General features: G+C 37.7%; 1 protein-coding gene across 1 annotated transcript; it reads right to left on the reverse strand.

The window, feature by feature from the left end:
- Window positions 1-12,661: 12,661 nt before the first annotated feature.
- Window positions 12,662-16,428, reverse strand: LOC138906084 (uncharacterized). Its single transcript, XM_070194606.1, has 5 exons — window positions 15,912-16,428; window positions 15,117-15,410; window positions 14,792-15,034; window positions 13,586-13,703; window positions 12,662-12,833 (listed from the first exon to the last, which is right to left on the reverse strand). Exons 1-5 carry the CDS (start codon window positions 16,426-16,428, stop codon window positions 12,662-12,664), a joined length of 1,344 nt encoding a protein of 447 aa, XP_070050707.1.
- Between the last annotated feature and the right edge of the window lie 1,206 nt (window positions 16,429-17,634).

The raw sequence follows: 17,634 nt of genomic DNA on the forward strand, positions 1-17,634 counted from the left end.
CACCATACTTATATCGGGAAGGCTATATGGACATTATAAAAATATTTTGTTCTTATATAGACATTATAGAAATATTTTGTTCTTTCTCCTTATTCTAGACCGAGCTTGAATCTAAGATGTTGCTTAACTTGTACGTTATCTCGATTGGCAGAAACATGGTGAACACACGCGATAGCAACGCTTTATTATTTTTGCATAATAACTCAGCTAGCTCAGAATATCAGAAGAATTGAATCTCTTGTTTGATTTGACTATTGTTATGCAATTGCTTACATTTATTTAGATTCAGCTCATATTTGATATATGTAATACATATGGAAAGGGAAAATTCTCTAGTGAATACTCTATCCACGGGGGCCTAGTGTGCATAAGTTGGTGTAGTAGACACTCTGTCCATGAGGGCCTAGTGTACATGAGTTGGTCTAGCCGTCTTATTGGGGAGGGCTTTGTGGGTGTGAGTGTCGTGGTTGCCAGAGCTAGCTATCCCACACTTAAAGGTATTCCACATTTAGAGTCAGATTTATGTATTTGAGAGAAGTGGCCAATCTCCCCATGTGTAAAAGCTATCAGTGTAGAGGAATGGCCAGCTTCACACTCTTAGGTGTCATTATTTATTCAGATTTATGTGTTTGAGAGAAGTGATCAACCTCCCGAGTGTAAAATTCGCATGGGCCGGGGGATAAGATCAGTTATCCTTACACTCGCATTCACCATTGTTTGTTAGATAATGTTTGCAAGAAAAGTAAGTGAGTTATATTCAGTTGTTAGAACAACTTAGATTTATGTTACAGTTCATCTTTCAGATTTAAGCTACAATTCAGCTTTCAGAATTCATGTCACAATTTAGCTTTTAGATTTCATATTACGGTTCACCTTTCATAGTTCATGTTACAGTTTAGCTTTTAGATTTTATATTACAATTCACCTTTCAGACTTCAGTGTTAACTTATTGATTTGCTTAAGTTATGTTAATTATATCCTTATTAAATCTGTTTAGTCTAGAATAATCTTTCCTCCACTTAGGGGGTGGTAAATAAGACTTACTATACCATTGAAAATACTTAGCCCGTTTAGGCCTGCCACGTCATGTAACAAGCATTGACTCGTGACTAGATTCTTGGCTTTCTGTGGATCCAGTAGATGACTCTGTCGATTCCTCCCGGCGGTAGTTCATCTTAAGTTTTTTAATCATTTAGATATTATATTATTTCAGTGTGGAATGCTCGAAAGGCATTGCTTTAGTTTCCGTCTGCAGAGGCTTATGACTGTCGTTGAATGGTTTAGATACTATTTTACTAAACTGTAACTAACTATTTTCATATGGTTTTAATATAAGACATACTCATAGTTTGGTTACTAATAACCATATTATCATGTACATATAGATAGAACAATGCTTGCTCGACGGTTAAGGTAGATTGAGAGCTATCACATCCCACACCCAATTTCAAGGCGTGCAAGTTAGTACCAAAGCAACAAGGTTTAGAGGTCCTATGGAGTCATGAGTCATATCTTGTAGAGTCCTATGTATGGATATGTAGTGTGCCACATCAAATACTTAGGAGGCTATATAACATATTAGGAAACCTCCCTTCTTTGCTTCTTATATTGTGAGCTTAAGGCAAGAATGCTACTCCTTTCCTATCAACTTTGCACATGATTGGAGTTCTCGACACGATGAGAAAGCTCGAGGCTCAATGCTTAAGTAGCAACAGTAATTTTTTGAAATGCAAGACATGAGGTCACAATTGACCTCGAAGTGAGAAGAAGATGGTAACAAAGTAAAATTGACAGTCAGACATTAAGGACTCGCCCTATGGAATAGGAGGGGATGAAGTCATATAGATGTTGCTAGAAAGATTTCGGTGATAATAGGAAGTTGCACTAACAAGATAAATAAGGACACGTTAGCAAAAATGTATCTAAGCCACATTCCGACTGATTTGAAATGCAAAGATGGCATGTCAGGGCGACGATCACGATGAATAAAATCTAGCAAGACTCACATAAATGTCTATGAATCAGACAAGGTATATGAATACGACAAGTTGCAACTACCACCTTGCTACTTTTAGATAATCAGATATGATGAGACCATTACGAGAAATAAATGTGAATGTGTTACACTAGCAAAGATGAATACCATATGAAGGGAGAAAGTCTTAAGCTTCATAAGGAAAGACAGACCTTCGACATAGTAGGTCATACCCATAACAACTGCCATTCTTATATTGCCAGATCAAATAATTCATATTCAGACTAAGGAAAATATTTCTTATGCGACACGCTGATATTAGATACTCGCTTAGCGATGTATCTAGAATTTTATTTTCATGAATGGAATTATTTATATATATGTAAATATAGATATAAGGGTATATTTAGAGCCATGTAACGATACTAAACCAACTATAACTGTCACGACCCAAAATCCCACCAAAGATTGTAATGGTACCTAACCCCCAATGTCAGGTAAGCCAACATCCAAACATAGATCAAACTAAACTCAACAAGATATAATATAATTTAGATAGATTAGTAAGCAGAATAATTCCTCCAATAACAACAAGTACATAAAAACTATGGCAATAAATCTCCCAAAATCTGGTAGTACAGAGTCGTGAGCTCTAAAACAAGATACAACTGAATCTCTCAATAATACAATACTTTCTGAAATGTAAAATAACAGTATGATAAAGAAGGAAGGGGACTCCAAGGGTCTGCAGACGATCATGCATCACTACCTCAAGTCTCCGATGTCAGCTACTAGGCACCCTCTTGATGCCCACTAACGCCAATGCCCGAATCTGCACAAAAATATGTAGAAGTATAGTATAATACGGAACAATGTGTAATTAATATGTATCAAAACTAACCTCGATGAAGTAATGACGATGTTCAAGTCATATTTAATTAAATAAACATGTACAATTCATAATTTTACACAACACAATTATGAAAGGAGATACAATGTTACTAAAAATAATAGCAAGAGCTATCAACTCAATATGGATAGTTCTATCTCGTCTAACAATAACAAAGCATATAACAAAGGAATCAAGTAGCATGTTAGAATACAACATAAAAAGTATATAGTATTCATGATATGGCATTTAGAATTCACTTGAATGGTCAAAGCTTACACATTTTTGATCTTGACTCACCATATCGCATTCCATATCAAAATCAACAAGAAATACACCAATTTCACACAACATGCGTATACGCCATTAAAAGAGAAACATGAGAGAGTGACCCTAGAGGGATGGATCCATATTCACATGTTGTACGACAAAGACTTTTGTGCTATATCAATAATAATATCATCATAATACATGACAGAAACCTCGTGTCATCGCAATAACAATATCACAATAACCGCATAGTAGAAACCTAGTGCCATATCCAAATCCATCCACACAACATATCCAAATGTATTATAATCATAGCAAATCTGAGATAACATTTCATCTCTAAGGATGAATATGCTCATAATTAATATATAAGGTGCATAAGAACATGATAAATAAAGGTGCGGATGTGTGCTCAAGATATAAGCATGATTGTGGCTAAATCAAGTATATCAACAATTTCATAAATAGACCATCTTGATCAATTAAGAGATAGTAATCCTAAACATGATCACCAGCATGAAAGAATAAGTTCGCGTAGTCATACAATTGATTAAAACATAAATCATGGAAGGCACAAAAACAAATAAGGCATAATAAAAGCCTAAAGTCTAGCTCGGTCATGAATAATACATAGCACCCATATATACGCTCATCACCTCATATATACATCGCTTTTCACGTATTTCAATTAAGAAAACAAGGTCATATCCTAAGGGTTATTCCCTTAAATCAAGATTAGGCAAGACACTTATCTTAGCAAGCTATATTAACTCTCCAACACCACCGTTCCTTTATAAATCATATCCAACTGGCTCGAATCTAGTCAAATAATACTTAATAATGTCAAATAACATCATAAGAATCAATTTCAAAAAATAAAGCTTCAATCTTTAATCAATTTCAAAAAGTCAAAAGTCAACTAGGGCCCACATAACCAAAATTCGAGTCTAGGGGTAGATCCCGTTTACCTATAACCCCACGAGTCCAAATCTCAAATCTCAAATCCCAATTGATGCACAAAACCTCAATTTTTACTCTCTTAAGTTGTAGACAAAAATCTAAAATTCACTTTAAAATTCCTTATTTTAGGTGTAAAAATTCATGGGGAATCAAGATGTATGTACAAATCCAAGTATAGATTACTTACCTCCAAGATAGTAGTGAAATTCCTCTTAAAATCTCCTCCGCTCGTTCTCCAATATTCAAAGATGTGAAAAATGGATAGTTCTCAAAATTCTGGACAAAATATACCCCTGCCAGCTATTTCATCATCGCGATCACGATCGCGGTCACTACCCGTGATATCACGGTTCACTGATAGCCACGACTACGCGATCACGCAACCTCAGATGCGATCGCGAAGCACAATTTTCTCCCAACCAGACCTTCCTCTTACACGATCGCATAAAGACCCTCACAATCGTGAAGCTCCACCTGACTCCCCTACTCGATCACGGACATACCAACGAGATCGCGAAACACGTGCCCCTGCCCCTCAAACTCCTCTACGCGATGCACAACTACCTTTGTGAATACGTAACACACCCACAAAGACTATACATCGTTGTTGCACCAGTTTTTACACTAGTCAAAACAAGATTTAACTTGTGATTTCTTTGTTGTTGATGAAAGAGAGTCGCCACCTAATATTTAAAGGTATACTAGGGTACCTGTTACTAAAGCCATATTTTTATTGGTCCGCTAACCAGTTAGATTTTGGGTAAGGATTCTTGTTCTTCTAAGAGAAAGATGTTAGGCACCCCTTAAAATCTACATGAGATAGCTGCATAGGACTTAGACTAGGTTTAAAGGGTTAGTTTTTTGTATTATGCTTAAACTAGTATTAACGAGGTGGCATACTATGTATCCATTTGCAAAGACTAATACTTGAAAAGAAGGTTTGTGGTTTTAAAGGATATAGGTTTAGAGAAGCTTTGGAGATAATTTTGTATATACACATGATTAAAAGAATCTAGGATTTCGCACATAAGGTTCATGTTTATAAAACATATGGGATGGGATTGAGTTGTAAATATTTTAAATGATTATGACTATTTGTGTACTATAGTAAAAATATTGTGAAGGAATAGGTTAAGATATACCTTGGTTCTCAAATTAATTTCTTTGAAGAAAAGTGCAAGAAGTTCCTTTAAACTGGGCGACGACATTTGTTCAATTTTGTGGAGAAGCACAGTTTAAAAGACCAGTTTTAGATTCCACTTCAGGTTTTTGAAAAGAGAGGATTATCGCCTTTGCTAAAGCTGTTTTGTTCCCAAAAGACTTCATAAAGTCATTAGTAAAGATTAGTATAAATAATGTATAATTAATGAATTAAGGCTATCTATTACTAAGTCTAATATTTTTTAATCCTATATCTTTTAGGGCTTGCCTAGATTGTCTACATGATTCAAAGAGGTAAAATAAAGCATTCAATCTTATATGGTAATAGTTGTATACATATGATGAATAAAGACAACAAGATGCAGTAAAGCAGTGAAGCAATAAAGTAGTAAAGCAGTAAAGTAGTAAAGGGAAAAGATAGACTCTGGTTTTGGACTTAAAAGAGGGAGGCCCAGCATATAGCAGAAACGGACAATAGCTGACTTCAGACCTCCCAAACGCGCAGGGGCAGGACTTGGGCCTAAGTTCTTTGGGAACTCGACAGGCCCAATTATAATACATGTTTAAAAAAGAAAAGATGGTCATTAGATATAATATTCTATATTTTGCAATCATGCATGAAATATACAAGAAAATGACTTGAACAAAAATATAACAAACTAACAGTACTTGAGAATCATAAGAGGTTATACTAGTGTGGGGGTCACATATGGAAAAGTGATTCATATTGAATCCTTTCGTTGTCATTAAACACTAAACCTAAAGGGAGTAATATAGGTCAATAGATTAGAGGCTAAGGGTAGAGCTCCGTTCATGGCCAAAGCTCTCTTTGGACCCCTAATAATTCAAAGTTCCCAAGGGTCTCAAGGCCCAAGGCAGTGCATGTGCCAGGGAGAGTAGCTCTACCAAGGGCTAAACTCTACGCCCAAATACGCCTAACTGATCACATTTATTCTTCCATATAGGTTTAAGTGCCAATGAGGCACTTCACTATAAATCTCAATATCACAGTGACAACATACCACAAAGGTGTATGTACATTTTCATAATAGTTAATACAAAATACTTATAGGATCATAAGACAACCCAATCATCATGATTAAACCATAATATAACAAGGTACATGATCCAATGTAAATGATATGTGGGCATGCTTAGAAGAATCAACTTCATACATAGAGACAAAAGGCACCATCAAGTTACTGTTAGGAACTCAAATACTTAGGTCCTACATCTCAAGAATGAAGTAAGTGCATGGCTTAAACATATGAAGTTCTGGATATGGACACATTCTTTCAATACCTTAAGTCTTAACTTCTAGCATATATACAAGTTAACAGTTCCAACTGAAACCTCTAAAGAATATTAACAGAGGTGTAGGTTGACCACATCAATTGAGTTCTTTAAAATGTGCTGACAAAGGTACCATTAACAACTACCATTATAACTTCTAAATAATATTAACAAATTTGTAGATTAACAGCTACAGTTAGAACTTCTAAAAGCTATTAACAAGTTCACAAATTTATATCTTCAGTCAAAACTTCTAAGAACGTTAACAGAAATACAAACTAATAAATATAATTAGGACTTTTAAAGGGTATTAACAGGATTACAGATTCATAACTCAGATTAACCCTCCAAAAAAATCTTAAGCTAACAGTCTTGTTTACTCTAAGGTTCAGGACATGATTATTTCTTTCCAAGAGTTTTCAACTTTATACTAATCCATTTGGAAAACAAAGCATGATGTTATACTAAAACAATAGCAAAGGAAGGTTCAATTAAAGTTCACAAGCTAGGTTTGGTTCATTCATGTAGACTCAGTGAAGTTCTAAGGACAACATAGACATATACATAGTTATGGAAGGCAAGCAGAAAATATCAAAGAATCGAATAAGTGCAGGATCACATATACATGAGACATTTAGCACGGATTCACATTAATTCTAAAATGATAGTGTTGTCATCATCAAGCTAACAGTGTCACTACATGTATTCCAGAAAAGGGTGGGGTTATTATCATATTGGGAAAATCTGTCAAGCGTGTCAAGTATAGGATTTCAATCATAGTGAAACTTGGTTTTAGCATCTTGGCTTAACAAATAGAATATCAGAACTTGCACAAACCCCATAACTTAGATCAAGCATGTGATGAACTTCAAAATGCACAAAAGATGGTGCAGGAATGCAGTCTTCTCAAATCATGCTTGTATAGTGTGATCAAACAACCATAAACTCATCAGAGAGTCAATGATCTGTAAAGAGTTCATAAAATTACAGAAATATGCTAAAGGAGAGGATAATTTCAAATATCATAAACTAGCATCCCAAGCCAAATGACAACCTCATCTTATCACTAAAATATATTCATATTCGTTTAAGTCTAGTTTATCAAATGAGCTACTACAAATACATATAATACTTAGGCAAGAATGTCAATACTTAACAGAAATATCAAGGAAATAAAAAAGAAACCAAATATCATGATAATTTTAGATTTATTAGGCTGTTCTTAAGTCTTAACAAGAGAGATGGGTCATCACATGTTCATTGAAATTATTACAGAACTCTAATTTCGATAACCAAAGGAAATTCATAATCTCAAAACCTTCCTAACAATAATATGTCATTAACAATTATATAAAACAATCAACTACTAATACATCACTAACAACAATATCACTCAATAACAGAATAATTTATACTTAGTAATTTAAACGGACAAGAAGAATAGGGTCGAGGTTTTACTGACCTCCGTTGGGGCAGCAGACCAAACGAGTACTTAAATTATCCATTTAGAAAAACAAAGCTCAGCTTTCAACCAGTAATAAACTCAAAACCAGAAAGAAAGAGAGAATTAGAGATTGAGTGAGACTCAAACTTCTAACGAAAACTTCTAAGCAATATTCTACCTTATCTTAACTTCTTAGAATGTTAGGTGTAGTTGGTGTGTTCTGTGAGAGTATTTAAGACTGCTATTTATAGTGACTGTTGAGCCTTAGGGTTTTAGATTCAAACCATGGTAGCGGAGAGTGACGATGAATTGATGATGTGAGCATGGTCGGGTAAAATCAGAAAGAGTAGGTGCAGAATCGTTGAAGATCTTTTACCTGGTCGTGTAAAGATCAGGGAAGACCGTTGAAATCAAAAACCATATGATAAAAGCTCTAGTGTCCAGAGGTCTCTACGCTTGACCTCTGGACCAAGAATAATGATGATAACACTGAAGATATATCCATGCATGCCATAGATTCAGCAACATTTAAGAGAGGTATGGCAATTTGATGCTTCATTGGTATGCTAGGGTTTTTAGACTTGGGCGTTTGAATTTCAAAGATAAAATGGGCAAAGATTCAGCGAGAATCGTAGGTAATGAAGACAAAAAGGATGATTTATGGGTGATTTGAGACCTTGCACGAATTTGTGCAGCGTTTTCTTGACTGATTCGGGTGATGGGAGTTGAGAGAATAGAGAGAAAAGGGAATGGAGGGGCGGCTGAGTATGAGTGGAAATGATTTTGGGTTTGATAGTGGGTGGTCGTCTCTAGGTTAAGATAGGGATACGAGACCCCGGCCGTTGGATCTGATGATCAATGGCCCTGATAATTCGGGCACTTAAGGGGTTTTGAAGAGGAAATTTTGTGGTCGTCGGATTATAGTGTTTTGATGGCGGAGATGAGATATGACGAGTGTTTTTTAAATTAAAGGTAAAACGAATATAAATTGTGAGCTATTAATTTAATAAACGGGTGGCTTGGATTCACTACGCTTCTTTTGTGAGTGTTATTTGGAGGTGACGTGGCGCATGTAGAATGTCTTTGAGAGGAGGTCGTGGATAGTTGTTAGGGGCCTGACTCTTTGACATCGGGCGTGGTGCAGCTGTGGCAAGGATTGTGGCCTTTGTGCGGGCAAAATGATCATGCAGGCAATGGAAAAGACATTGTCATGTGGGCTGTTGTGGGCAAGTATTGGCCAAAGTCTTGGGGCAGGTTGATGACGTCCAAATCCACTACTAAAAAGTAAATGTACACGGTCGCATGCAATATAATTTACCCAATTATGAGTCGGGGTCGAATCTCACAGAGAACAATATGTAGGCGATTAGGCGTGTAAGAGAATTATCACTTATTATGCTAAGCCAAAAACTTAGAAAGATTTTGAGAAAATATTTATAACTAATTGCGAAAATGTAAACTAACCTAGAAAGAAAGTAAAATGATCAATGGCTTCAAGCATGGATGCATTGAGAATTTACACTCAAGTAACGATCCAATTTATTTTACGATTTTACAAATATGAGCGAATTTATGTTAATTAGCCTCGGGTAATAATCCTATATTAGCTTCTTCCGAAGACTAAAAAGACTTCCTAATTGAATTATCCCTAAAATAATTAAGAGATTAATCACACCCAAATATGGCTACAAGTAGTTCAATCTTATCCCTAGGTAGAATCTATAAAGTGAGGGTTAATGCTTCAAGTTCTTGTTAATTAATCTTTCCCAATCCCAAATTATCTTTCCCAAAATTAATTAAAAGTAAATGGGAGAGTCCTAGGGTTAGCTAATCCCTTTGGAAATATTAAAGAACATATATAATTAAAGAAACAATAACTCACTTCATAATAAATAAAAATCGTTCAATATATAAGCACATTAAAATATTTAATCCACACTTTAAATACGAATATTCCCATAAACAAGATTCAGGTGTTGGAAAAAATACTACACACTTAGATATACAATACAAAGCAAGGAAATGAAGAAATGAACATAAATGAGTAAGAAATTCTCAACCAAAAGCTTCAAATCTTCAAGTACCAAGTGTGTGTGCAAGAACCCTAGCTCCAAAACATGTGTTCTCTAGTCAAGAGACTGAAAATAAGCCACAATATATGTTTCCAATAAGCTAGATTGTGTATTTGTGGGTTTGGAATGAAGAAAATGTGAAATGGCAAAAGTGCCTAGGTCTGAAACCCGTTGACCGCACCTGCGGAAGAATCTACGCAGGTGCGGTTCCACAGATGCAGATGCCTGCTCGCAGAAGCGATGATGGTGGAAAATTGCTGTTCCGTAGAAGCGGCCAAAAACACGCAGAAGCGCGTCCGCATAAGCAGTCTTCAAGCGCAGAAGCGCAATCACAGATGCGAACATATTCACACAGAAGCGTTACCGCAGAAGTGGTTCTCCACTCGCAGGTGCAAGTTCTGCCTTGCATGTCTTCTTCCGCATCTGCAGACCATTTCTTGTAGTTGCTAGACCGCATATGCAGACTGTTCTTTGTAGATGCGATTTCACTGGAAGGTTTTGCACTTCTTTTGCTTTTTTTGTACGATTCCACGTTATTTAATTTCAATTCTCTTCGAGACTTCATTTACTTAAAAATCTAGCAATGTACACCATACATTACCTCATTTTATAATTAAAGAACACAAAAACTAAAGAAAAGAGACTAAAATAAATGGTAAAATCACCACTCATCACAGGCAAGACATGCTTGGCAAAGGCTTGACAAGGCAATGTGGGCAAGTTGAGGCGGCATGGCATGGCATGTGCGCCAAAGTCAATGACACGGGCACTTTGGGTTGTGGCAGCACCAAGAGCGGGCTAAGCTAAGGCATGGCAGTGCAGGATGATGGCAAAGGCTTTTAACAGCTAAGGCAAGGCTATGTGAGGCAAAATACAAGCAATGGCTTGGGTGAAACAAGAGTTGACATGGACAAGGCAGAAACTTGGCCAAGACGTGTGCGAGCGGCAGTGGCATCGGGCGTGTGCGAAAAAGTCATGAGCGGAGGGTTGCGGGCAAGGCATTAGTGCAGAGCAATGTAAAAAGGAGACAAGGCTGAGCACAATGCCAGCCTCGGGCATGCAGCAGCTGGCCAAGACAAGGCGTACATGCAGTGTACATGCCAAAGTAGTTGGCGGTTACCTTTTTGTAACTGCTTGTACCCATGTCTGATTTATTCTTATATCCACTATCATTTCATGTAGATCATGGCCTATGTAGTTGGGAATGTCAACTACAAGTTAGGAACAGATTTAACATTAGCCTTCCATGTGGAAAAAGCAGTAGACAACAAGTGTCAATGTGCTATCAAGTGCCAAAAGGCTGCCTATGTACTATAAATAGGCTCCTTTGGACTTAGTCAGATTTTAAGTGGGGAATATTATGTGAAATGCAGTAAGGTAAATAAGTGAGAAACGTAAGGGTTTCTAAGTATTTCAAAAAGGGGCTAAGTTTAGGCATTGGGCATGTCTTAGTGTGTAAGATTGACTTGTGATCTTGGCTAAACGAAGTCGGATGTGAACGACTTGTGTTCATAACAAAGTGAGGGTTTCCTTTGTAAGTTTTCGAATTAATACGAAGGTTGGAATTTTCCCGTATTTTATTGTGTTCTCTTTACATTTGCTGCCTAAATTCGTCTAAATACAAACTTGCTGAAAATTTGGCTAAATGTTGGAAAGGCTGAGTCAAGTGCGCAACTTGATTGCCACGCGAGTGTGATTTTGGGCTGAATAAAAATGCCCCTGTGACAATAGCCAAGGTGTAAAATAAGGGTGGACTTGGATTGGATTAATAGCGGATTGGGCTTGTGTTTGGGCCACTTTTAATTTAGAGAATGACCAATTTGTGTTTAGGAATGCAATTGTAATTATAGCCATTTAGTCTTTAACCTCTTTAAAATTAATTTAAATAAATTTAATTATTTTCAATAAATGTAGTAAAATTATGATTATCAAATATGCTACTAATGGTTGTAATTAAGTATTTATAAAATACTTTATTTTCTAAATTATAACACTAATTTTGAATTATCAACATAGTAATCTAATTAATTAGCAAGTAAAGAGCAATTCATTAAATTAATTATAAAGCCTATGTGATGTATATAAAAATCACTTTAATAATCTTAAGCTAGCAATTATATTTGTAATTACATAATATCAATACTAAATCATTAATTTCAAAACTAATACTTAGCTAATTTTTAAAAATAGGTATTTATTGATAGAAAATATTTTCAAAACATTCATTGTAAATTATTATGTAAAAATAAATTAAATTAAGGAGGGTCAAAATTGGTCGTCAACAGCTGCCCCTCTTTGACCGGAGACAATGAAAGAGTTTGCGGGCAAAGAAATTGAACCAAAGCCAATTTTTTCACGACTTTAGGCATGCATTGCAGAAATGACGCGTAGATTATGAGTTGTAGGATTTAGGAAAATTGCGAGAGAATTTTTGGGGAGTTGGGGCCGAATTCTGGCTTTGAATTGCTTACATCTCTCGGGCCTAACGAGGATCAGGCTTCATGTAGTTATGGAATTAAGACTTTGAGGAAGCGATGCTTAGAGGAATTGCCCTAGTAAAGTACTATGGCGATATTGTGAGTCGGGAGATTCGATACTCATGAAAGCTTTGAATTTGTGGCTTGACTTGAAAGATATGAAAAATTAGAGTTCTGTTGGTCATTTTGAAATTGAGCTCGGATCCTTGACATACTAATGAGTTTACTGTCCCTCATAGCATTGTAGTTCGTTATGCTGCTTAGAAGGAGTTCCACGTTGCGATATTCTTTCCTGCAAAAAATGAAATACACACATACCCATATATTGCAATGCATAATCTGTTAAGATATGATGTAAATGATGTATGAATGATGATGTCCGGCTGCCGACGAGCTGTTATTTGGGATCAGGATTACGGGATACTTGAATTTGACTCGATTGTTAGCCGGGCTATGTATCTTTCCGCAACTGTCGGAGCATTGAGTCTCCTCGTGTCAGGAGTAGTTGTAGAATTCATCTCCGCTTGTTGGGAGAGTTTTACATTGAAAGTGTCTCCGCTTATTGGGAGAGCTTAACTTGTAGAGTGCGTCTCCGCTTGTTGGGAGAGCTTTGCATTGAAAAGTGTCTCCGCTTGTTGGGATAGCTTGATTTGTAGAGTGCGTCTCCGCTTGTTGGAGGAGCTTTGCACTGGAAAGTAAAGTATCTCCACTTGATTGGAGAGATTGACTTGAAGAAAAACATAATCGTGCCAGTAAGATGCACAAGAAAAACGTAAATACGTTCAAGATAACAATAATGGAGAAGAAAAGTATGCCCAAGAGATACTCTTGACTACGAAGATAAGTTTCCGCCATCGATTGGCAAAACGTTGGCAACGAGGTTTCCAGCTATCTACTATGCTCCCGATGTGATGGAGCGATGGTGCGGATCACTCATGTTGGCAGAGCGAAGCAGTTTGCTATATACAAGGCTTCGATTAGCAAAATCGACGTTTGATTTGTACAGAGTGCTCCGATCGATCGAGATGACGACTTGCTATATACAGGGCTCCAATTGGTAAAGCCAGCAACTCATTTTGTACAAGGTACTCTGATTGATTGAGCAGACAGTTTGCTATGTACAGTATGCTTTGTTCGCACCAGTGGTTTGATTCCAAGATACCTACAAAGGATTCAGGAATTAGTTTCAGTTATACCAGGAAAATTTAAATAAAGGAAGAAGAGTGATAATCCTGAGAGAGTAGCAGATTCGTCATTTGCCTCAGTACGTTTCCAACATTTCCTTGCATCCTGTTGGCCCTACGCTCAAAGAAAAATTCTTAGCGGGAGGGGGGTTGGTTTGTGTCGACCATAGTAACAGGCTTTGCCCCGATCCTAACAAGATTACGTTATGGAGTTCAGTAGGTGGGACAAATTACGATATTTTTTGGAAACTATTTTTCAAAATATTTTTTATGGCAAATGCCGTCGTCTGGATTATGACACGCTTCGAAAGGTTATCTGAACACTAGCGTTGCTTCTTAAAAAACTCTACCTCGTTGGTGTTGATATTCCATGATGCTTGTGATGATGCAGCTATTGTTGTTACGACTGTGTCCTAATCTGAACTAATGCATTACAACGGTTTCCTCGGGTTATGACCGAACCCTTTTAGGTTGCCTACATATCCAAAACGAAATTATGTCTGAATGTAGTTTGTGGATTGTGATAAAGAAAATATGGAAAATATGACCGAGCCTATCTCAGGAAGCCTACGTATCCAAATGGAATTAGGTCAAGACGTAGTTCGATTACAACATATGCGAAATGATGAGATTAAGAATGGAATGGCCGAGTCTGACTCAGATTGCCTATGTATCCAGATGGAATCAGGACAAACATAATTCAATTACAAAAGACGACTGAATCAGTTGAGGATTGCCTACGTATTCCTTCCCAAGGAAATCAACTCGTGGCGTAGTTCCAGATACAATACAAAATGATATTTTGGATTTTCTATTATAAAAGAAAGGGGAGAGAGAGAAACCGAATCCTACATGGGTTGCCTACATATTCCTTCGTGGGAAGTCAGGTTGAGCACAGTTTGTTACAGCCAAAACCTAGTTCTATTGCCTTTAAACGTAGTATCTCTTGAATGCGTTTGAGTTGATGGGCTTCATGTTGACTCTTTCATCCATATCTGCTAATATTAGAGCTCCAGCTGACAACACTCGGTGGACCACGTAAGGACTTTTCCAATTCAGTGCGAACTTTCCTTTGGCTTCTTCCTGGTGGGGGAAGATTTTCCTAGAACCAATTGCCCCGGTGTAAACTGGCGAGACTTCACCCTTTTGTTAAATGCACTGGCCATCCTATTCTGATACAGCTGACCATGGCATACTACGTCCATTCTCATTTCTTCAATGAGCATGAGTTGCTCCTGTATGACCCGTATCCACTCTACATCGTTTAACTTGGCTTCTTGGATGACTCTTAAGGATTGTATCTCAACCTCTGTGGGTATTGACAGTTTCGGTGCGATATACTAACATGTATGGCGTTTCCCTAGTGGATGTTCTCATGGTGGTCCGATAACCCAGTAAGGCGAAGGATAACTTCTCGTGCCATTGTCTATGATTGTCCACTATCTTTCGCAAAATTCTCTTGATATTCTTGTTGGCTGCTTCGACTGCTCCATTCATTTGTGGTATGTAGGCTATGGAATTGCGGTGGACAATTTTAAACCTCTCGCAGATTTCCCTCATGAGATCACTGTTGAGGTTAGCTGCATTGTCAGTGATGATTGACTCAGGTATCCCAAATCGATAGACGATGTTGTTTCGGACGAAATCCACCACTACCTTCTTTGTAACGGCCTTGTAGGCAGATGCTTCAGCACATTTAGTGAAGTAGTCAATAGCTACCAAGATGAAGCGGTGCCCGTTTTATGCAGTGGGCTCTATTGGTCCAATCACATCCATGCCCTAAGCGGCGAACAACCAAGGAAAACCCATCACATTCAACTCATTGGGCGGAACCCAGATGAAATCCCCGTGGATCTGGCACTGGTGACACTTCTGCACGTAGCAGATATTATCGCTTTCCTTGGTCATCCAAAAGTATCCTGCTCTCAAGATCTTCTTGACTAATGTGAAACCGTTCATGTGAGGTTCGCATGTTCCAGCATGTATCTCTTCTAATAGTCTGGTTGCCTCAATGGCGTCTACATATCTCAACAAACCCAAGTCTAGGGTCCTCTTATACAGGACTTCCCCGTTAAGGAAAAAGTGATTTTCCAACCTCCTGAGTGCTCGCTTCTAATTATTAGTATCATTCTCCGGGTATTCTCTTGTCTCGAGGAATATTTTGATGTCATGGTACCATGGTTTACCGTCTGGCTCTTCGTCTATATGAAAGTAATACACATGTTGATCCTCGATCTCTACCTTGATAGGGTCGATATTATTCTTATCTGGATGCTGAATCATGAATGATAAGGTTGCAAGAACATCCTGGATCCTGTTCTTGAACTCAATCTTCGTGAACTTCTTGCATAACTCTTTTACACAGTGCAAGTATGGAAGGATTTTAATATTATTTGTAGACCACTCCCCTTGGACTTGATATATCAATAGATCGGAATCCCTTATGACCAAAAGCTCTTTGATGTTCATGTAGACTGCCATCTTGATCTTAAGGATGCATGCTTCGTACTCAGCCATATTATTGGTACAAGGGAATCTTATCTTTGCTGATGCTGTATAGTGCTGTCCTGATTCCGAAATTAGGACTGCCCCAATTCCTAGTCCTTTGGAATTCGCTCCTCCATCGAAATACATTCTCCATCCAGGGTATGACTCTGTAATATCTTCTTCGGCGAACAATACCTCCTCATCGGCAAAGTACATAGTGAGCTACTCATAATACTTATCCACTGGATTCACTGCATGGTGGTTGGCGAGAGCTTGTCCTTTGATAGTCTTTTGGGTCATGTACACAATGTCAAATTTGCTGAGAAGAATCTGCTATTTAGCTAGCTTTCCTGTAGGCATATGCTTCTGAAAGATATACTTGAGCAGGTCGACCCGAGGCATAGCTTTCCTGTTGTGACCCACGCCTTCGATAGGAAGCTCTTCTCTTCGAAAAGTGATCATATTTGCTTCACCTATTTACCTAATAGTTGCTGCCAGTGCCTCACTAGTGGTGTTTCTCGGCACACTTACCCCACTTAATACTTTCATTAGGGTGTCTTTATGACTATCAGAACTCATCAGTAAGTCCATGATTGATATTTGTGCCGGAGTTTTCTTTAGTTGTTCCTCCACAGAGTATTCGTTGGTTGACATCCTCTTCCAGAATTCTTTGACCTCAGGATATGTTATATTTCTTCTCTAAATCTGCTCCTTTCCCAAATTTCCTTGATTTTCATCCTCAGGGGCGTAGCATCTTCCCGACCTAGTCATACCGTGGACTGCCGCAGAATTTATCATCTTGGCTTTTCCCTTTTGCGGATATGTCCACGGGATAATTTTGTAATTTTGTTCCTCTTTGTCCCTGGTAGCTGCGGTGGATTTTTGCTGGTAAGTCTGACCTATCACCGTAGGTCTTAGTTGTACTATGATCATCAGATTCCTTTGAGGTGGGACCCTTGCGGCCTCTGCATTTTCTATCGTGACAATAGTTCCTTTCAAATTGTATTCTTCATCCAAGGTGATCATGTTGACCCCATGATTCTGGTGATTTGGTAGCAGATTGCGGTTTACATTAGACGGAGCCAGAGTGTACTAAATGGCTCCACTTTTGATCAATGATTTATTTTCATTTTTTAGCTTGAAATAATCTTCAGTATCATGCCCATGCACGTTTGAATGGTACACACACTTTTTGGTTGCATCAAAATACTTTGAGGGATACTCAGGAACCCTTCCTTCTATTGGATGTATAAAACCCGCTCTCCTAAATCTTTCAAACAGTTGAGCCAGAGGTTCAGCAATCGGGGTATAATTTTTGGGACCTCTCTCTTCAAAATTTGGGCGAGGTTGGGGTGCATAGGTGTGTCGGTTTTGATGAGTGGTGGTTTGGACAGGAGCATATGGTCGTGGTGGGTTCGGGTT

This window comes from Nicotiana tomentosiformis, chromosome 2 (genome assembly GCF_000390325.3).
Source record: "Nicotiana tomentosiformis chromosome 2, ASM39032v3, whole genome shotgun sequence".
Classification (NCBI taxonomy): Eukaryota; Viridiplantae; Streptophyta; class Magnoliopsida; order Solanales; family Solanaceae; genus Nicotiana; species Nicotiana tomentosiformis.